Genomic DNA, 21,844 nt, shown 5'->3' with positions numbered 1-21,844 from the left:
GTTATGTATCTGTTAGGCCGGATTTTCTTCACATTCTCTATCAAAATATATGTGAAGAGACTGAATGCAGGAACAGAAGAATCCAACTCTAATACTAAACCAGACATTAAGGAGATTTGCAAATGTGAAACAATGCCATGCTAACTTTTAAAAACATAATTACTTTTCACAATAAAAAAAATGCTGTTAATGCCAATACGTAAAATTATTTTTAAATGAATTCTTTTAAAATTTACCTTAATTTCTAATATGGAAGTCATTGGTAGATATAACCAGTAGAGTGCTGGTAAATGTTTAACAATCAGCACTCTGGGGGAGAAAAGGCCCTCACTTGTAGTGTCTGCTGATTCCCATGGTGTAAATACTCTCATCATGCCCCATCTCAAGCTACCTTTACTGATGTGGTGGTGGGAACAGACATGTAGCTCTCGGGAGCACACAGTGAGCTGGCTCTAGCACACCAATGAATATAACCCACATAAGCTTTTTGGCATACTCACTAATTTTGAAGCATGTAAAGAGAACAAATTTGAAAATAGGTGTCCTAAGACCACCATCACCTTACCAATGTCAGACTCCACTGGGGACAGAGTGTTCTCTCAGTTCCAAAAGTACTTAAACCTCAAATTCGAATGTGCTTAATATAAACATCCTAGAATCTCTCCTCAGTTATCTCTGCCAAGCTTCTGGCAAAGACATTTGAATCTTTCTAACACCTTCTTAAAAGAATGTTTTGCTTTGAAGGAGTACTTTTTGGGAATTCTTTTAGGAAGGGCTCAGAGTTGATTCCAATTTGGGTTGTGGCTTCTAAGTCACTTGTGTATAAACTAGTCAAACAGACTTGCTGCTTGACGATGGAATGTTTTGGGTAGAGAATGGATCTGGGGTTAACATCCTTCCTCCAACTCCTTCATGCTGGGTGTGGAGAGGAAGAACGAGGACTATCACAAGGAGTTTATATAAACAAAATACTTTATTATTGAGAGAGTAAAGGCCCAATTACAAAATTTTTATCCTTAAGATCTGTTTATTACCATGCCAATGGTTTATAAGGACTGTAGTTTCCGTAACTATTAGGTCGAACCCCATGAAACTCCTTCTTTGTAGATAAAAGCCAGTCTAATATTGGCAATTTCACGTGGTTCAGCCTCACATACAATGAGCCAATGCCTAGGATTCTTTTGGCAGCAAGACGTTCCCAGTCACATGTCTGTTTATATTATAAACAGATGTCCGAGTGATAAATACGTCCCACTTGAGAAAAACATCCTGTGCTTAAGTATACTGGGAACGGTCTTTTGTGGGTATTTAGGCATCGCAGCTCTGGCTTTGCTCTTCCCAGCTTGCCCGGCCACCCGATTCCTCAGTTGCATCACAGGAGGATTTTTTACAGATGTCAGCCACCGGTCCAAGGCCACACAGCTAGTAAACAGACAAGCCCATCGGACTTTGAAACCAACTTGACCGGGTCATTTACAAAGGCCAGGAATACCCATGACTCAGGTGCTCTTTTGAAATGACTACAAAAGTCTCCATCTTGATCAAAACGTTTTCTCCAAATGAATGGCTCTGATGCTTTCTCTTTCCCATCTTAAGTACCCGCTCTGTGCCTCAGAATAGTCTGTGTCCAAGAAAATAAGAATCACGTCATCTTGCTGTGGACACTGAGCAAAAAGGAGCAGCATGCTATTAAGATGGTTTGAGACACACGAGTGCACAAAGATGGAACAAACTGTACCTCGTTCAAGAGGTTTCATCAAGACCCCCATCACCCCCCATCCTTCAGCTCTGTACAGTAACTTTAACTTTACATGGAGCTGAGATAAAAATAAAGCTTTCTTACAAATTACATTTTTTTTCCAGTGAATTACTTTTGCAGTAAAAATAGCTGCTACATAAATCCCTCCTGATCTCTGAAAAGGAGTTGCATATTTCCAAAAATAGTATTCTTATTTTAATCATACAGAAGAACGTGGAGCACAGGAAGGAAATGGCTGGGTGGTCAGGGAGAGGTGAGCTGTTGGAGAAACACAGTGAAACTAAAAAATAAAATCCATTTTGTGTATAAACTGACTTAAAGGCATGCAAAGTGGAAAACATATGCCGTTTGTCAAGAAAAATACTGCTTTATAGCTTTTACTTTACAATTAAAGGAGAAAGCAGAGGCCAGATATAACCCCAGATAATAACATTTAAGTTTCTTATAAAAACTCCCAAATGTACAGTCCTTGCCAGACAACCAAGGCAAGAAAACCCCCAAAAAACAAAAACAAAAAAACCACAAAAAGCAGGGATGACCCCCCCATAGGCCTTATCCCTGTAAGTCTATTAAATGTAAATAATACACACTTTACAACTTCTCTTAGTCGGCCCTTGGCAGATTAAATCTTTGCAAAATTCCGTATGTGCTACTGAAAAATGAAACAAAACCTCGGATGTCTGAATTCTTATTTCAAATACAGTTATATAATTATTTTAAATTACAATATACAATTTCTGTTAAATAGAACTGTTAGGGGATTCTGAGAACAATTATAAGATTATAATAATATATACAAACTAACTTCTGAAATGACATGGTTGTTTCCTTCCCACCCTCCTACCCTCTCAAAGAGTTTCTGCATTTGCTGTTCCTGGTTGCAAAAGGCAAAGGAAAATCTAAAAATAGTTTGTGTGTGTCCACGACATGCTCGCTCCTTTGAGAATCTCAAACAGTCAGAACCATCCCGACCCACGGCCTGCCAGGCGCCAAGATGGCTTCCCGGTGCCTCCTTCTCGACCATTTTCATTTAAAAGCACTATGAGTAGAATCAGCTGTGCCGTCGCTGCCACAAGCGAGGCAGCCTGGTCAAGAGGCGTGGTTTGGGATGCAATAAGGCCACTGCTTCTTGGCGACTTTCCTAGACGTTTTCAATCCTGCCTTTCCTGGGTCCTCGGAGCAGGTGGTCAGGATGGGCTTCCCACTCAGTCCACCAGCCTGGGGCCGGCTCAGGGCGGTCCTGGCGACCTCAGTCCTCCGTGTCGGGCTGGACGCCCAGGATGGCGTGCAGTTCCTCGGGCGTGAACCCCAGCAAGTTCTGGAGGTCGCACACGAAGCGGTACACGTAGCGCTTCCCCGACGTCTTGTGGATGATGTTCTTGTCGTAATAATAGCGTAAGCCCCGGCTCAGCTTCTCGTAGTTCATCTTGGGCTTATTTTTCCTCTTTCCCCACCGGCGGGCCACCTTTGGTGAACACAGATGGAAAAGAGTTCAATTCCATTTGTCAGTGAAGAAAAAGTGAATGACATTCCTCCCTGATTATGATTCTGAGGCACATTCACCCTAGAGAGAACTTGACACCTACACAAGGTCCGCAGGAGGATCTTTTGAGTACCGAGGAGTACCTCTGAGTACCTTTGAGTACCTATGGCAGGGGCACTGTGTCCCCAGGGGGCAGAACCAGTGGGGAGTGAGGTCCCTGCTCTCTGGCCCCAGCTCAGCAAAACCTCCTGGGAGCCAAGGGTTCAGAGCCAGGAGGGTCCTGAGACAAGGGAAATGCTGGTGTCACCCACCCTCCAGGATTCTATTCCAACTACTGAAGTTAACAGGTGCCGGCTGGGATTCTGAGCTGCGTGGTATACTCATTCCTCAATGCTTGTCTCTCAAGGGAACTGGGGGTGGGGCGGGAGTGGTGACAGATTATGCTTTCTGGTGCCAGAGACCTGGGGCTTCTCTCTAATGCTTTTCTGGAGGAGTTGGTATCCCACCTGTCCTTGGCCTTCTCCTTCAGACAGGGCTCCTGGTTCTAACCCTGCAGGGCTGGGGTCAACGCTGCTGGGCTCAGCTAAGGAGCAGACAGAAAGCCGGCTTGGGCCACATGAGGCTTATTTCCCCAGTGGACAAGGACAGCCTTTCTAAGGCATTTTCAGATGGTTGGCAGAGAACCTCAATTTGCAGCTTGGGCCTCTTGATCAGACAACCGATCAAGACAGTGAAATCTGTGCAACGCCCTTGTACAAAGCATACCCAGAAAACACTATACACATTTCCCTACAAAGCATGACTCCACTTCCATTTTCCCAACAGTCAAGGATGCCTCACGTAGAAAGATTCTCATTAGTACTGGTGAACCCTTTTTTTTGGTGCCCAAAGAACTGAGTTTTTGAACCCAACCAGGAAATCAGGTTTTCAAACCCAGAGATTTCCCAGGGCTCTGGCCATACCTCATCGGGGTCGGCGAGCTTAAACTCCCATCCGTCTCCAGTCCAGCTGATGAATGACTGGCAGGATTTGTCAGATAGCAGCTCCAGGAGAAACTGCCACAGCTGAATAGGTCCACTTCCTGTGGGGAGAGGGAGACGGATCATACCCTTTCACAGATGTAAAATACAGCAAGGCTTCAACCATCCTAATTGTACATGCTGATTTAGGAATGCAGATCCAACTCTCTGAATGGGGTTCCGATGTGACACTCAAGGGTGGCACTCAAGGTGTTGGTGACAGTACTAAGTGTTTTAATGAGATGGGGCTGGGCACCAAATGTGAGTTCCTCCTCCGCACTGCCTACTCCTAGAAAATAAGGTCATGAGACGGGACACCCTTCCCCTTGATTGCTAGGTTTATTCTTTCTGGAAGAAAGTTTAGGGCCACCAACTCTTGGCATTAAAATTCCCCATCTGGTTTAATTGTTCCTTATGTAAAAACCTTCAAGGTTTATTTCTAGAAACACCCAGTGGGGCAGAGATGGGGGTGGCTGAAGGGGTGTTTCATCACAGAATGAGGAGTGTCATACGTGGGATCCCATGCCACCTTCCTGCCAAATGATCATGTGTAAATTGCTTAATGTGAGCCCGGTTTACTCAGTAGCCACGTGGGGTCACATTCATTGCCTCACAGCCTCTGTCTGGTGAAGCATGCAAAGCAAGTGTCAGTGTGGTCCTGTTCTAAAGAGGAGGGATAAGATGCGGCTCAGAGGCCAGGTGCCTTGTCCTGGATCACACACCCATCACAGCAAAGAGGAGAAAAGCCTAGATCTTCCGATCCTAAGCCCAACCTCTTTCCACCAAATAGCTCTTCCTCAGAAACGCAATGGCCATTATCAATAAAACTTTGCTGTAAAGCACGGGACAGGCCTTCTAGAACCAGAGCTGTGTGACCACCGATAGCTGTCTACCTGTGAGCCAATTTCCCCATCTGTAAAATGGCCTCATACCACTTCCATGCCAGGCTGTCCTACAGACTACAGACTGTATGCCTACTTAACCACAGAGCTGTCAGTCACTAAACAGAAACTTACGTTACTATTAAAATGAACCACACTAACGTTATGGCTGTTTATTCTTCTCAGGCCCTGAACTCCCAATAATGAAAGCGAGAATAGCTTTCACACACTCTTTCCGTGTACTTTAATACATTTACGTGGCTGCTTGTTCTTAGACGACAGGAAAAGAATGAATGCCTCAGTATCTTTATTTTAAATGTATCAGAGTTTTTTAAGTTAGGTAATTTCAATCCACAGTGGCTCCATATGGTCAAAAAAAAAAAAAAAAAAAAAAAAAAGCACATTTAAGGACACACGAAGCCAGTGAAAACAAAGCCCCAGTATTTTTGCTAAAGTACTGGAAATATCTGTTTCTAAAAGCAGCTTTAATATTTGTCCTGTGCCTAGAATAGCTCTCACCCAAACCTCAAAAATAAGAGTAGATAGATTTTAGAAGCAAGAAAAGGTAAACAGTGCCCATATTATTTGAGACTGGCTCTGCTGCCCCTCCCTAAGCCAGTTTACATTCTTTGATTCTTGGAGTGGGTGAGTCAGAGCTGAAGACTGCATAGGCTACGCCCCCTGCTCCAACTACTCTACAGAATGTCCCAGGTGGAAGGAGTGGCCTGTCGATTTTCATTCACTCCATGGAGCTCTGTGTACATGAAAATTCCACCCAGTGTGGCTTTTTTCGAATTCAGAGATACGGTAAGCCATGCATAAAACACGGAGTGTAGAGCACTTGTGTGCCTAAGCTTAGAAAACACCCTCGGTGAACGTGGTACTGCGGCTCGAAAGGAAACAAGGGACAGGACCCAGGAGACTGGGCGGCCAGGCTCCCGGAGAGCCACACGCACCTGTGAAGCCGGCCAGCACGGCTGCAGGTATAACTGGTTTGCCTTGCTCCACCGGGTCGCTCCTCTCTTGGATGTAATCCTTGAAAGACATGGTTGGCTTATTGAGGCAGAGAGACTGGCTGCAGTCATCTTCGAAGCTCTCGAAGGAAGGAACCCGTTGCACATCCAGCAAGGACGACTGGCTGTTCCAGGACTGCAGGAGGGAATCTGAGCTCTCGAAGCTGTCTGCACCGTTCTCAGGGGAGTCATGGTCTTTGGGCGTCCCTGGCAAAGACAACCAAGCACATACTTTGATTCCTCTAGGGCACCGTTGGTCTTGGGCACGACCACAGCATCACCAACCACTACCAGTGCAATCATGCACCTGCTGGTGTAGAACCACTCAGACTTCTCAAAATGCTCTCTACTCAGGTGCCTATTCCTTAGGGTAACTATGCTACACAAATCCTATCTTCCATCAACAGTAGAATGAATAAAATTCTTATAATGGAATACTATACAGCGATGAAAAAGAACACATAGCTGCTACATCCAACAACATGCATGAATCCCAGACCTCATGATGAGTAAAAGACAAACACAAAAGAAAACATACCGCATGATTCCATCTATGTAAAGTTCAAGAAAATCAAAACCTAATCCATGATGATAAAAGTCAGAATGGTTCCCTTCTGTGGGGGGATGATATTGCTGGGAAGGGGTACGAAGGAACCGTCCAGGTTACTGGAAACTTCTCTATCTCCATCCGGATGGTTGTTACATAGGTATACATACGTACACAAATTCAACCAGCCATATGACCTGAGATTTGTGCACTGTATTTATGTTACATCTCCATAAAAAGAAATGCCACATTCCTGCATCACCACCATAAATATCCCGAAGCGTGGAGAAATCTGGCTGTGAGAGCAGGGATTGTGTTTTGTTTACTCAATGCCTGCGGTACCTGGGCCAGCACCTGAAACATATTAGGGGTATGCTTGTTGGAAATCCACTTAGAACATGGGCTTTGACCTCCTTCTGTAATGGCTGAACCCAGGAAGTATTTATTAAGAGGTTCATGACAGCTCTGGGGTTCTCAGAATCAAACCAACAGCCTTGTTGAAAGATGCTTCCAATCTTACCAGAATTGTTGGTGAGCAAATTCAAGTTGCTGCCTGGGAAGTCCTGACTGACAGAGCAGTAGGTGACGCTGACGGAGCTGAGCCGAGACTTGGGGAACATCTGAAACTCCTGCTCAGAGCTGAGTACGCTGGGTGTGGAGGCCGGACACATGCTGTCCAGGAGGCCGCCTTTGGGGTAATTCTGTGTCTGCATTCCGTAGGGCGTCTGCTCCGTGCCAAAACCTGGGACAGAACAATCGGACGACAGAGCTCTTAAAGTCAGTATTACCACAGTAACTAACCCCTCAGAGCCAATGACAGGTGAGCACTCCGCACACTCCAGCCCTCTGCAGAACCTCAGTGGACACCCGGGCTTTGGTGGGGGTCTGTCACCAAGCCTTCTTCTCAAACCTTTCATCTTCTCAACCAGCAGCCCTTTGCCAAAATGACTGCAGCCTTTGTAGGCAGGACTCAATGTTCCTATTTCTACAACCCTAGTGCTTTCATGGGACCCTCAGGAGGACAGGGCTCACTGGCTCTTGCAGCTTCCGAGGAGAGTAAGGCTCAGAGAGACGAGGTGACGTGTCATGCACTGTGTGATGCATAAGGAGCAGAGCCAGGCCACGAACCCTGTGTGCTGAGGCACAGCCCACTCTGCTGTCCGCTCCTTCATCACACTGCTCCTGTCTCTGTTCATTGCAGAATCATTTATTTTCTGGAGAGGGAAGGAAGCTCTCTGACTCTGATTCAGACTCAGGCAGGCACAGGGTGTCTCACTGTACCACGTTCAGAAAGACCCCCGGAGCAGGAAGCCCCCAGTGGGGCAGAGAGGTGGGCTTCACTGGGTCCGAATGGTGGAGCTGGGGCCAGAGAGAAAACACTGGGCCGGACCAACACCACCCAAGCCTTCTGTTCCAAGGAACCCTCCCACGCTGGCCTGGCCAGACCATGTGTCCTCCCCAGTACCAGCAATCGGAAGAAAGGACCTAGATTCCATGACAGCTCTTTAAGCTCCCAAGTTCAAAGCCAGTTTACAAATTGCTTCCCACACACTCTGTGCCCGCCGCCTCTTGTTTGCTACACTAGACCAACAGGTGGTGACTGCGGTAACCAGCTCACTTCGTTCTGCTCCTTGCTCTAAGAATTGCCTGGACTAGTACTAACAGTGCTGACCTATGGAAGATCGTGTGAGCCACTTAAGCAATTGTGAATGTTCTAGTGGCCATATTAAAAAAGCAAAAAGAAACAGGTGAAGTTAATTTTCTTATTTTACTTGGCCTCATGTAGCAATTATCATTTCAATATGTAATCGATACGTTAAAAATTATCAGGGAGACATTTTATATTCTCTGTTTCATACTAAGACTTCCAAATCTAGCGTGCATGACTATACTCTTCCTACACATCTCAATGTGGACCAGTCACATTTCAACAGCTTATAGCTCAACCACCCACGTGTGGCCACCATGAGAGACACACACAGGTCTAGGTGGCCCCTTAGGAGCCTACAGCAGAGAGTCCAAGTCTACTGGGGAGACTGAAGACCAAGTTCTTAAGGGCAGAATCAGTCGGACTGACCTATTGTATTGCTGTTAATCCAATGAGGAACGGAGGTGAGGTGTGAATTTTCTTCATATTGATCTTCTGTCTTTTCTTGGTTTTCTGAAAAGCAGACACAGGAGACATAAGATGGCAGATGTAGGTGAAAACTACACAAGAACAAATTGACTTTCTGAATTCCTGTGAGACGATAATTTTAGAATGATGACATGCATGGAGTGCTTCACATTTAATCTCATGGCGCTCCATGTCCTGCCTGTCTTTTTCAAAACACAAGAGAAAGCAACCCATTTTTCTAATTACTAAAATACATTTTCCAAAATGAATGATGTCATTGGCAACATTAAATTTTCTATTGCAAAAGGTCCAGATGGTGTATTGAATTCATTCATGCATTCAAGAAACAGTTAAGTATTTATGAAATGCCATCTGTACCAGAGGCTGCATACAGGAAATTAATAAAATGGATGGTGTCTGCCCCCGTGAAGCTTACAGTCCCATTGCTTCCAAACCTGCACGCTTCCCCAGGGTGTAGGAGGTCTCCAGGGCTGTGGGAGTCTGGGATGGCTAAGACAACTGCCCAAGAACTTTGAAAGGGAAAAGGTTTGTGCACTGTGTATACACACTTAATACGAATATATTACAAAGTATACGTGCACCTGGAAACTCAAACACACACAAACTCACAGGCCCGAGGAATGGCAAAACAGGCCCAATTTGCCAATGAACAGATCACCAGAAACTTGGTAGAAAAGCCCTGTCCAAGTTCAGAAAAAATGAGGGTCTTTAAAAATGAGTTTCCGGCCGGGCGCGGTGGCTCAAGCCTGTAATCCCAGCACTTTGGGAGGCCGAGACGGGCGGATCACGAGGTCAGGAGATCGAGACCATGCTGGCTAACACGGTGAAACCCCGTTTCTACTAAAAAATACAAAAAATTAGCCGGGCGAGGTGGCGGACGCCTGTAGTCCCAGTTACTCGGGAGGCTGAGGCAGGAGAATGGCGTGAACCCAGGAGGCGGAGCTTGCAGTGAGCTGAGATCCGGCCACTGCACTCCAGCCTGGGCGACAGAGCGAGACTCCGTCTCAAAAAAAAAAAAAAAAAAAAATGAGTTTCCCTGGCCCTCAGAAGCCGTAACTAAAAAAAGTTAGCTGTTGAATCCTAGGTGGTTTTGAGATTCTGAGTCTATAGTTGATGCTAAAATTCAGTGTGTTTAAAATCAGTCAGGTGAGGACTAGTTCCCTGAATTCTATAAACGTGCTTTCTTTTCCTTCCTCCCTCCCTCCCTCCCTCCCTTCCTTCCTTCCTTTCTCTTTTCTCTCTCTCTCTCTTTCTTTCTTTCTTTCCTTTCTCTCTCTCTTTCTCTCTTTCTTTTGACAGAGTCTCACTCACACAGGCTGGAGTACAGTGGTGTGACCTCGACTCACTGCAACCTCTGCCTCCCGGGTTCAAGGGATTCTTCTGCCTCAGCCTCCCAAGTGTCTGGGATTACAGGTGTGTGCCACTATGCCCAGCTACTATTTTTATTTTTTGTATTTTTAGTAGAGACGGGGTTTCACCACATTGGCCAGGCTGGTCTTGAACTCCTAACCTCAAGTGATCCGCCTGCCTTGGCCTCCCAAAGTGCTGGGATTACAGGTGTGAGCCACTGCACCTGGCCTTCTTTTCTTTTTTAACTCAATGTGTTTTAAACATTGGTCTCCCTGCTATTTTAAGTTTTGAATCAAGACTTTCTCTGTATTTGGTGAGATTTCTACTGATCAATGGCCAGTTTCTGTACAATACGATAGCATGTAAATATATATCAATTTCTCACTTGTTTAAAAACATACCCCACCCCCCTCAACAATCCTCAACATCCAAAATACGTTCCATTTGGATGTAGGAAAATTTACGTAGAATTCATAGGGTTTATGTGAGTAAAGGCTCCCTTTCATTAAAGCTGCCATATCTTTTAGCTCTGTAACGTGAGCTCAGAAGACGTGGGAATTCTCGCCTGTCCTACATATCTGAGTCAACATGGACTCCCGTGATGAATAGAGCCAGCAATAGAGAACAATTTAGTGACTAAGGCTACTGCCTTGTGGCTATACCTGATGCTATACACACACACACACTCACATAAAGTGGGATAAAAATCTATAATCACTGCCATATATCTGACTCACTTGAGTGGCATTTTGAGGCAAGGTACTCTATGTCATTACAAGTGGCAACCCTAAGGTTGAAGAACACCCACGTGACTTTCCCAATCAGTCTTCCCGGCCACAGCTCATCCTGGACAAGGAGAAGCAAGACATTCAGCTAGTACCTTTGATCATTTGCTCCAGATGTTCCCAGAGAATGTCACCCACAAAGTCAGGTGCCAGCTCCAGAAAGCGTTCCTTGCCAAGGTTACACAGCATCTGGCCATTCATGCCGAACCTCTGCAGATTCACGTTCACCAGACTGAACTCATTGGTGGCCCAGAGAAGCCACTGGCATACCTGTTGCTCACTCCACAGCCAGGGGTCTACCAGGAGAAAAGAAGAGAGAGAACACGTGAGGTAAAAACAATGGAAAGGTAGTGAGACCACTGTCATCCCTCATTTATGCACCAAGTCCCAACATATACCAGAACCCGTGAATGAGCAAGACACCACGATGACACGTCACCATTCTGCCATGACCAGGCACATTCCAAGACACCAGTAACGTGTCCTTCTACTATATATTTAATGAGTTCTGGATCAAGTCTTCGGTTGACTGGGGTGAAACAGAAACTGGCTCAGGTTAACGACATCTATGCTACTCTTTGCAGAATACCCCAAGCAAAAGCTTAACAACAAGTCAAGATCAAACCACTGCTCTCAAGCTGGTTCTTCTCACCCAGTGCGGGCTCAAGAAAGCAGTACTTACTTTTCGGAATGCCGAGGCGCCGCTGTTCCTTTTTGAAGCCACTGAAGGTAGCTTTTAAGGCTTGACTCATCACAGCCTTGCTGCACGGGGTTAACAAAGGCAACTCGCAGTTGGCCGAGTCTGGAAGGAAAGCCCCCACGGGGACATTAGGACTTCAAGTTGGTGATATCAGGTGGAGATTTGGGAGAGACATCTTAGTTTTTGGAAAAGAACAATTTTGATCTCACACCTTGGCATGATTCCTTAAAACAATATAACTATTAACAAAAAAACTTTTCTGACTACAATTGAGAAAATATATGTCTCAGAACTATACTTTTTAAAAAAAATCATAAAACTCAAATTTGATTCTATTTTGCAAAGTGTCACAAAGCAGTTGTGCGTAGGGAAACCTGCTAAGTCTATTTTAAAATTGTAGGCAATGAAAAGAATTGCATGGTTTCTGGTCAAAAGGCTGAAGGGACTGTATCATTTGGAAGTTACTTCCGTTAAACTAGGCATGGAGCTGAGAAGTGAGTGTGACATGAATGTGCCCCACTTAGCCCGGTAATGGAACCACACCTTCCGTTTTTATTGAAAACAATCTTCTGCAGACACCCTCAGCAATTTCAAGAATGATAAATGGCTGCCATGCAGTGTTATGCGTACGCCAGTGTGTGCGTTTTAATTAATTTTCTGGTCTGTATTCTCAGCACCTACTTCATATGACAGTCATCTCTGGCACGTTTCCAACTAATAGCTGTGTCACAGTAATTGTGCGAACATTATCTGACGTGCTATTCCTTTAAGAAGAATAAACAATGACACGAAGAACTACAGAAAGAAATACAGATGGGTAAGGATTACAAAGAAACAATGTGTTGCCCCCAAAACTCAGGGCAGGGGAGATGATTTAACTAATGATGCAAACCCAAATTACAAGTTTGGGTGTGTTTTAATGTCTACTCTTCCGTCTGTTTTCCAGGGCAGAGGAGGGAGATGAGGACCTGCTTGCTAATGTTGAAAACATCCAGGAGGGACAGCTCAGGGGTTCCCCTGCAGTTTTCTAACAGTGGCTCACTGGGGGGCGTCTGGCAGTCAAGACATCAGAATCCACATCAGAATCACCAAGTTGATACAAATGAAAACCTGCCTTCTGGTTATTCATATCAAAGACTCCAGATATCAACATTTCTCGCTTAGGAACTGTCATCTCTTTATTAACAGGACTACTTAGGAAAATCATGCACAATTTGTCAAGTCTGAGGAACAAATTACCATGAGAAATGGAATCCAAGCCTGTTGGCACTTCTTGCAGTGTTTGCTCTTCATTTAGAGAAGGAAAAACAGCAAACAGGGACCCGTCAAAGGTGTCAAAGGCTGGCTGGCGCTGCAAAAACAGATGGAAAAGAAAATGGAAATACAATATTTAAACTGATTTAATTACCTATTATAAAAGTGGTCCGTGGGCAATCCTACCCATATTCCCTGTTTCAACTGGCAATTTTGAAGCAAACATGGAATCAACCAGTCAGTCCTCAAAACAGACTTGTAAAATGGTCAAAGTGACTGAAAGGATTCTATTTTACTGTGGATTATTATTATTATTTTTTGAGACAGTCTCACTGTGTCACCCAGGTCAGAGTGCAGTGGTGCAATCTTGGCTCACTGCAACCTGCACGTCCTGGGTTCGAGCGATTCTCCTACCTCAGCCTCCCGAGTAGTTGGGACTACAGGCACCCGCCACCACGCCTGGATAATTTTTGTATTTTTAGTGGAGACAGGGTTTCACCATGTTGGCCAAGCTGGTCTCAAACTCCTGACCTCTTGTAATCCACCCGCCTTGGCCTCCCGAAGTGCTGGGATTACAGGCATGCGCCATGGTGCCCGGCCACTATGGATTTATTTAAGTAACCTCACAGAGTCAGAGTGACTGGGAATTTATTTTAGTGGCCTAATCCACTTAAGTTAATATATTAAATACACAAATCTAAAAATAACAGAATCTTAAAACGGTGTCAAGAGGAGCCTCAGAGATCCCTTTACCAAACACCTGACCCTCCTGTTACATCGAGGAAAATTCAGTGAGGCTGTGTGTGTAAGAAAAATGACGCTTGACGAGGCTGTCTGAGCACAATGCAGTTAAAAGGCAAATGACCGGATAAAAACTGAAAGTCAAACAATGAAATACACTACTTTATCTTTGGAAGCATTTATTTTGAAATGTTGGCCATGAAACAATTTAATTGAAACCAGAGATGCTTTTCCACATCAATTCCAATGGTTTAGAAAATAGTAATACATGACAAAATTCCTTAACGTTTCATTTTATAAAAAGTAAAGTGTCTTAAAAATGAACCCTCGCTCCCTGCTCCCCACCCCCGGCCAGGTGGGGTGGCGTATGCCTATAACCCCAGTGCTTTAGGAGGTTGAGGCCAGAGGATCACTTGAGCCCAGGAGTTCAAGTCTGCGGTGAGCTACAATCAAGCCACTGTATTCCAGTCTGGGCAACAGATAAGGACCCTGTTGCTTAAAACCAAAAACCAAAAAACAAACAAAACAAAACAAAAAAACCCAAATCACCTACTAAGGGGAAAGATTTCCAAAGGAAATAGATTTAAAGCTAAACTAAACTATCTGCAGAAGAGGAGAGACACAGAGAAAGATAAAACCTTACACGACGTCGATTTCTGATCATCTTACATAACATTTATGAAAGAAACAGCTTTTAATATAAGACTCGTTTGTAAGTAACAGATAATGTCTGGATTCATCATCGCCTAAATAGGAACACGTGAAGAAAGACTCTATTTTTCCAACATAAGCTGGAAATCCCATGTTATGTGTAATACAATGACCCATCTGTTGAGTCATCAATAAGAAAATGTGTAACACATTTACAAATAAAATTGGTTACCCGCTTTCTTTGTGGAAATGCAGAACAATGAATGACGCATTACCAAACAGGGCAGGCAGAGGCTGGAGCCCAGCCCAAAAAAAATCCGAGTCAATAATGACCAACTGCCTGAGATCTACCAGGAAAACCAATCAATCAGGCAAGTGCAAATTACTCATCTGGATTTATAAACTACTTTAGAGCAGAGTTAATTTTGATGAAACCTCCAATAAACTTTTAAAGTTCCCACGAGCATTGCCCAGGCGACTAAGAAATGCCTTTCCTAACTGTAAATTCTATTTTTTTTTAAAGCCAGGAAGCCAAAAGACAATACGAATCTGTGCTTCCTATTTCAACACATCCATTTCAGCAATAACTGTTTCTTTTCCATATCCAGAAACCGCATAAGCATCGTCAAATTATTTGAATTAATAGAAGCATTTTTCTTAGGGGTGTGGTTTCAACTTAATACCATGATTTCTTGTACCACTTCTGCCATGCTTAAAATGTCTGGCCAAATCAAACAAGCAAACTCACTAGGCTGAAGTGTGATGACCTTTAGAATACTGCAGAAAGGACTGTGCTGAGTTTTAGCTCTTTGGGTCACATCAGACAAATAACCTCAGTCATGACATACAAAGGAAAATGTAATATGCCAGAGACGTACATCATCATTATGCAAGACGCTAAGCTTTGAGGAGGCCAATTTTAAAATCATGCTTCTGAAACATGTTTACTACATAATGCTGAAAACAATCAAATCTTGCTGTCATATTTGGAGAAGACAAGTGGGAAATTACCAGTTTGTGCTGCTAAAGTATGTTCCCAAAAGGAATGATGAGAGAAGCTACACAAAATGTTTATGCAGCAGAGACGGCGCTTTCATTTTTCATCTGGCTTTTGGTTTAACATAAGTAGGCCTGCTTGTTCTCTGCACCAGTAACAGGCTACCTACAATTCCATGACTGCCGCCCTTTCTGATAGGAGCTGCAGCAGTTGGGTCTGTCTGCCTCTTCTCTCTCATTTCAGTTCTTAAACAGCTTCCCATCCATCAAAGAAACTCCTGGGTAGACGGAAAAGGCAGCAGAGACAGCCTCTCCAGCTGTTTTCTTGGGAGTTATAGGATTTTCACCTGGAAGGAGCCTCAGAAAACAAACTATAAAGGCCTTTGGCTTCATATTGTGGAGGAGAGGAACAATACACATCAAGATATCCATTCTGCAGACCAGAAAACCGAGGCCCAGAGCAAGTAAGCAAATAGCCTATAGTCACACAGTCAATAAATTAAAAAGCTAGGGCTACAATCAGTTTTCTGGGACCCAGGCCATTTTTTTTCTTTCCTCCTAGAGATCGAGTTTTCCAATTAAAAAAAATTAAGACTTGCTCACTCACCTTGAGTGTCCCTCTGTAACTGTTAGCCACAGGGGCTACCTGGTCCATATTCTTGATTCCGAAATCATTCATCTTTGGGAAAAAAAAAGAAAGAGTCAAGGAGGCAAAGGATTAAGTACACTAAGAACTCATCATTGGTGGCATCGAGACTTGATCCTGGCTGTTCTGCAGCTAACAGGTAATTCCAAACTGAATGCAGGGAATTCTTATTTAAATGGCTGTCCTCACAAAGGTCTCAAGAGGAAAGCATTTCTCAGTATCACAAGGGGATATGCTATTTTGGTGATTGAATAATAATGCTGATTCCCCACTGAACTCCACTTAGATGTCACAGAAAAAGTCACTTGCTGGCTGGCTAGTCAGAGCCTCCTTGCTGGGTTAACAGGGCAAGAGGGCCTGAGTCAGGCTTTTCATTCACATTTCCATGGTCAGCATAGGTGAGCACTTGGGTGGGTACAGCGGGGCAGTGGGCCACCTCCTGTCTGCTCTGGACACAATCCGCTCAACCTGAGAGCTTCAGGACAGCTGCAGGGGGCCATTTCCAGAGACAGGAAAGGAGTCCAGGAAGCCCCTCTCTTCCCTTCCACTCTCCAGGCTGTGAGAAGGCACACACCCAGGGAACGGATCAAAGGGAGAACTGAAGACCAACCCCCCTTACATGGTCCCAGATCTTCCTGCTTTGAATACAGAGCTCAAAATATTTCTGCTTTGTGTGCTGCTTGGCTGTGCACTTCTTCAAGAGGAACTGATTCCAAGCATGGATCTGCCTTACTTCCTCTGACTGAGTCTTAATCTTCTACTAGGCCTGGGCTAAGCAATATGGTACCCACTTGCCATGTGTGGTTACAGAGCTCTCAACCAGTGGCTAGTACGAATCCACACATACACACTAGCTCTCAAAGACTTAGTGGAAAAAAGTAAAAAGCTCAATAATTTTTATACTTACACAATATTTCAAATATATTAGGTTAATCTGAAATACACTGAAATCAATTTCACCTGCTTTACTGTTTTTTAACATGGCTATTACAATGAGGCTTGTAACTGGACAATGCCATAATAGACTGAAAACTTATTTGGGGCTCTAAAATGTAATTGTTCAGCCAGGTTAAGTTACATGTCAATAAGAAAGATACTTAGACAATAGAGTAACTAAAACTCATTTTCAGAGACCTTGGGTTAAGTAGCCTTCACCTCTAGGGCGATTCCTTGCCTTCCCGGGTTCATGGCTATGGAACTGAAGGCTGGTAGCAAAGCTCTAAGCCCAGCTCCATAGCCTCCACTGGGTGCTCTTATCTGTTTACAACTGAGAACTTCAATTAAGACAACATTCAACCGATAGAACTTACTGGATGTGACAAAATAACATATGCGCACAGAACTATTTAATTTGCGTTTATTTTCTTGTTTTCTCTTTATGATCAACATTATGGCTAAACCAGACCTTCCAAGAACCCTGCCACCCAACACACACCCAACACACACACGCGCACACACACACACACACACACAGACCCTCTTGGCTAAAACGCAGCAGGTGAAGCCAGAGGCATCAGAAAATTCTGTTAAAACCCTCGGAGTGCAGGTAATGATCACGGTAGCCAACAAAGGCTGGTCAGCACTGGCAATAAATAATAGTCCTATGGGAGGGCAGAGAAGGGCAGCAGTCTTGGATCCAAAGTGGCCGCATTCACTCAGAATCTCCACTTGGTGGATTATGTCACTTACATTCACTCAACAATCAATAGTCTCTCCTACTGATGGCTGCCATTGCCAGAATGCCTAGTTACTAAGAGCTAAGCCCCGTGCTGGGGGGCCATCCACTCCTACATAATTGAATCTTCCTGCATCCCTGAGAGGCAGACGTCATACAGTGAAGCAACGGAGGCCCAGCAACACGGACAACCTGCCCAGGATCCACATAGCTACCAGGGGGGCCACCATGGGGCAAAGTGGAGATTAAACCCCAGTTGAGTATGGTCCTAAATTCTGAGTCCTCCACGCAGTCCTCTGCCAGGAGAACATGAATGATGAGGAATGGACCCTTCCCACCTCATCCTGATATTATCAGACCAGGCCCTTCTCACTACTCCTTCCAATGTGAAATGCTCCTTCCTCTAGAGCTTTATGTCATCTATCTGCATGATATAAGCCCTGGTACCTGTTGATTAAAGAAATAAGCCTCAAACAGAAGGGCAAAATCATAGACATCTTGGGTGTTGCCAGTTATTCATCCAGAGCCGGATGGATCAGCTCTTTTTCTTCCTTAGGCTTGCAGACTGCTTGCTGACTTGATTCTGTTTTTCAGCTTCTCTGAGATGGACAGAGAATGAATGTGGAAGGCAGTGGAAAAACTCTGCCCAGCTTTTGTGTACAAATACCAGGAGAAAAGGCAGCCTACCACTCCCACATAAAGAGCTGTAATTACTAGCTACAGAATAGAATTCGTTTGTTGTCCAGCTTTTAATGAGTTTTGTAAAAACCATGCAGAATTAAAGTGCCCTACTAAATGGTTTCAGGCAGACACACAACTAATCAAATTTAAGCTTGCTTAGTTTACTCAACAGGGCTTGTTAGGTGGCAGACAAGCCAAGTTTTTCCACATAAATCAATTTCAAGTTTGGTGTTGCTGATACATCGCTGCTTTTGAACCAAAAAAAAAAAAAAAAAAAAAAAAGGCAGAAATGTAACAGCTGCGAATTTAAAAACAAGGAGAATTTGCCTGACAACAGTACCCTTATTGGAACAAGAAATCACTTATGTAAGATTATTTAGATAAATTTGAAAACAAAAAAAGAAACACCACAACCTTGTAACACACATTTGAAGGTAGGTTGCTTTTTTTGCTTTGAAGGCGATCAGTTTAGAGAGATGAATGACTAATCCCAGAAATGAGTATCTGAACATTTCCATGCGGATGGTCGGTGCTAACATTTACTGTACTGCGCTACTACTCAGAATTTTAATAAAGCTTAACGTGGAGATTTATCTCCCTGATTGGTGGTGCTGTGGGCAGGCAGATAACGCACAGGCGCTTCCATTGTATGGAACAAATATAATCTCTTACTGGTGAATTAAAATAAATTACTCCTATCTCCAAAGGGGACTGCTCATTTCTTTACTTTGTAAATAACTAGCACGTCAACTACTATTTTAGGCTCTCCTGAAATTGAGTACAGGCTAACATAAAAGGTCTTCTGCCGTAAAAAATAAAATAGGATAACACACACGCAACCCAAACACCACAAGCAAACACTCAGTTACCCCTTCATTCAAATGTTGTGTGAACGAGAAAATAAAGGCAGCCCAGCGCAACCAGATCCTATTTCCGACAGGTTCCCCACGCTCTCCTCGCAGAACCGAGGGGTCCCCATGCCCGGCCCTGGACGCGGCGAGCAGGTGATCATGGCACCCCGCGCCCCGCAGGTTCCCGCGGTGCCGCAGCCTCCAGGTGTCTTAGGCGCCCCAGATCCTCCGGGCCCGGCGCCGCTCCAGGAAGTCCCCCTCAAAGCCGGGGCGCCTGGCCACCTCGGACACCCTCTCCTGTGCCCCCACTCCCGTTCGCGAAATCGTGTTCGCCGGGACACCCACTGGGCAGGACCCCCTACCAGGCCCGCGTTTCCTTTTAAAAACAAAAGCGAGCGAAACAGGCCAGCGCGCCCTGGCTGCGCCCGCGGCTCGGCGACCCCCAAGACAGCGGCGCTAGCACGCAGGGACCCCGGCCGACCCCGCCAGCCCCGGAGGCCACTCCACAACCGGAAAACGAGCCGGTGCGGAACTCAGACGCGCGCCCCTAGAGTCCTCGAAGCAGCCGCCACCCCCATCTGCACCCCCGGCAGCGCCCCGAGATCTGCATGTCGGTGCCCCCCGCGACCCCACCCCGGGCCCCGGGTGACCCTCCCTGGGACTGGAGCCGCGCGCCGGCCGCTCTCCGGGACCCAGCTCTTACCGCGCCGCTGCGGGCAGGGCCGGCGCGCGGTCGGGACGGTGACTGCTCAGGGCCCGCGGCTGCTCGGTGCGCGTCGGGCGAGGGCGAGGGCGCAGGCCAGAGACGTTCCGGGAGGCCGGACGCGGGCCGGGCGGCTCCGTGAGCTCTGGGCTGGAGCGACACCTCACTAGTCAGTAGCTGGAGGAAGTAATCGGCCGGTCCCCGACGCGGCGCGCTCTTCAGGAGCGGGGGGAGGAGGGAGGAGGTAGGAGGGACGGCCGAGGGGAGGGGAGGGGAGGGGAAGGGAAGGGAGGGAAGGAGGGAGGAGAGAAGGAGGGGAGGGAAGGGGAGGAGAGAAAGGAGGAGGGGAAGGGAGGTAGGCAGGATGGGGAGAAGCAGGAGGAGAGGGAAGGGGGCAGCAGGAGGGTTGGGGGAGCGGAGGGAGAGGAGAGGGAGCGCACGAGGGGAGAGAAAAGGAGGGCGGAGGCGGCGAGGGAGCGCGGGGCGGAGCTGGCTTCTTCCGGTCCAGCCTTCCCTCCGCCGCCTGCTGTCACTCGGCTGGGTCCCTCGCCTGCTGGCCCTGAGGCCCGGGGACCAGGGCCTCGGCCCCACGTGCGCGCGAGTGTGCGCCCTGGGAGCCGGACGGAGACATCCTGTGGAGCGCTCGGCGTCCTCCCCAGAGCCAAGGCCCTAATGCCAAACCTGCCTTTGGAATTCCGCAGGGACGGAGCAGTGGTGCTGGTGGCACCGAGGGGCAGCCAGGCTTGGGTAATAAGGCCCTGAAGTTGAGCCGACCCCATTCTTGAACCTCCGAATGGGTTTAGTACTAATGATCATTCTATCACAAAAAGGCTCCAGATGAGGTGCTGCCTGTAGAAAACGGGCCCCGGCTGTGTCCCCGAGTCGTGGTGCTGATCCGCGCTGCTCCCGGGAAGCCCCGATCCCGCGGGAGTGGCGCCCTCTGGAGCTGAGCGGTGCCCAGATAGTGACCAGCCTTGGCCGTGCTTCTCTCTGGGCTGGGCACTCCACGCACATCATCGTCACTCTCGGACGACTTATGGCTCCTACATTACACAGGTGGGAACTGAACCTTAGGATGAATAACCTGCCAGGTCAGATCAATGAAATTCACGGTGGAAACCTGAGTTTATCTGGCTCCCAAACCCATGGCCAAAACCACCCCCCACACTGTGGTTTCCGTTTTTATCAGAAGGTGCTTGAGTCCATGGCTGTTTAGACTCAGGTCACATGCTCAATATTTTGCAGGAAAGTTTAGATTCCTGAAGTTGTGGATGAAATAGGACAGCCCAGCTTAAGCGAGGCCACGGGGCTGAAAGCTGCTCACATCTCAAGGACGGCGGCACCACTGGGAAGGGAGAGGAATGGCCCAGCTTCTCTGTGACTCAGGGTTCTCGGTTTCCATGGCGACTCTGGGTCTAGAGTTATCCGGATAAATGAGATATCGGTGCACCTTAATGTTTCTGGGTCCCTGAAGGTCTCCAGGTATCACCGTGGCATGAGCCACAGTCAGAATCTATACTGCTGAAACAATCACGTATAGGGGAAGTGATATTTCTTGGAGACTGAATTGATTCTGATGGCTTCTCAGTGTATATTCAGGCCCAGATTGGAGAACACGGCTAGGTCAGGAAAGAGTTCCATAAATGGAATACAGATCCATAGTAAGTTACCATGGAGATGTGAAGAGTATGTTACTATTTTTTTAAAAAACCATAGCAGAAAATACTGACTCATCTGGGCTGCAGTTTCAGCTAATATAGGGTCTTTCTCCCTCAGACTACTTGCACAGCCCTGAGAAGTTGGGTGTAGACAACTGCTCCCCAAAGCTCAGCTACTTCCTGAAGCTCGCTTGCCTCAAGCAGACTGCCTTGTCCCACCATGCCTGCCCTGGTGTTCATAGGTGCTGAGTGCCAGGTGCTCCAGGGCTCCCTGAGTCGCTGAGGGGCTCCCTGAGTGGCGACATCTTTCCTCT

The 21,844-nt window shown here is 46.2% G+C and overlaps 1 protein-coding gene across 1 annotated transcript; it reads right to left on the bottom strand.

Moving 5' to 3' along the window:
* Window positions 1-954: 954 nt before the first annotated feature.
* ETS2 (ETS proto-oncogene 2, transcription factor) lies at window positions 955-21,194 on the bottom strand. Its single transcript, XM_009202250.4, has 10 exons — window positions 19,873-21,194; window positions 15,924-15,995; window positions 12,914-13,025; window positions 11,657-11,776; window positions 11,070-11,270; window positions 8,780-8,863; window positions 7,223-7,444; window positions 6,099-6,362; window positions 4,205-4,323; window positions 955-3,224 (listed from the first exon to the last, which is right to left on the bottom strand). The coding sequence occupies exons 2-10, from the start codon at window positions 15,993-15,995 to the stop codon at window positions 3,009-3,011; spliced, it is 1,410 nt and encodes a 469-aa protein (XP_009200514.1). The 5' UTR covers window positions 19,873-21,194; the 3' UTR covers window positions 955-3,008.
* Between the last annotated feature and the right edge of the window lie 650 nt (window positions 21,195-21,844).

The sequence above is a fragment of the Papio anubis genome, chromosome 4 (genome assembly GCF_008728515.1).
Source record: "Papio anubis isolate 15944 chromosome 4, Panubis1.0, whole genome shotgun sequence".
Classification (NCBI taxonomy): domain Eukaryota; kingdom Metazoa; phylum Chordata; class Mammalia; order Primates; family Cercopithecidae; genus Papio; species Papio anubis.
Note: the sequence above shows the minus strand (reverse complement) of the source record. Positions and strands in the feature narration are given on the sequence as shown.

Bases quoted from the DNA above. Each gene is read 5' to 3' on its own strand.
- ETS2 (XM_009202250.4), bottom strand. From the start codon at position 15,995: ATGAATGATTTCGGAATCAAGAATATGGACCAGGTAGCCCCTGTGGCT. The intron at 7,445-8,779 runs GTCAGTCCGACT...GTTCTGTCCCAG, and splicing joins GATTAACAGCAATACAATAG to GTTTTGGCACGGAGCAGACG. The intron at 4,324-6,098 runs GTGCGTGTGGCT...CTCTCCCCACAG, and splicing joins CGTGCTGGCCGGCTTCACAG to GAAGTGGACCTATTCAGCTG.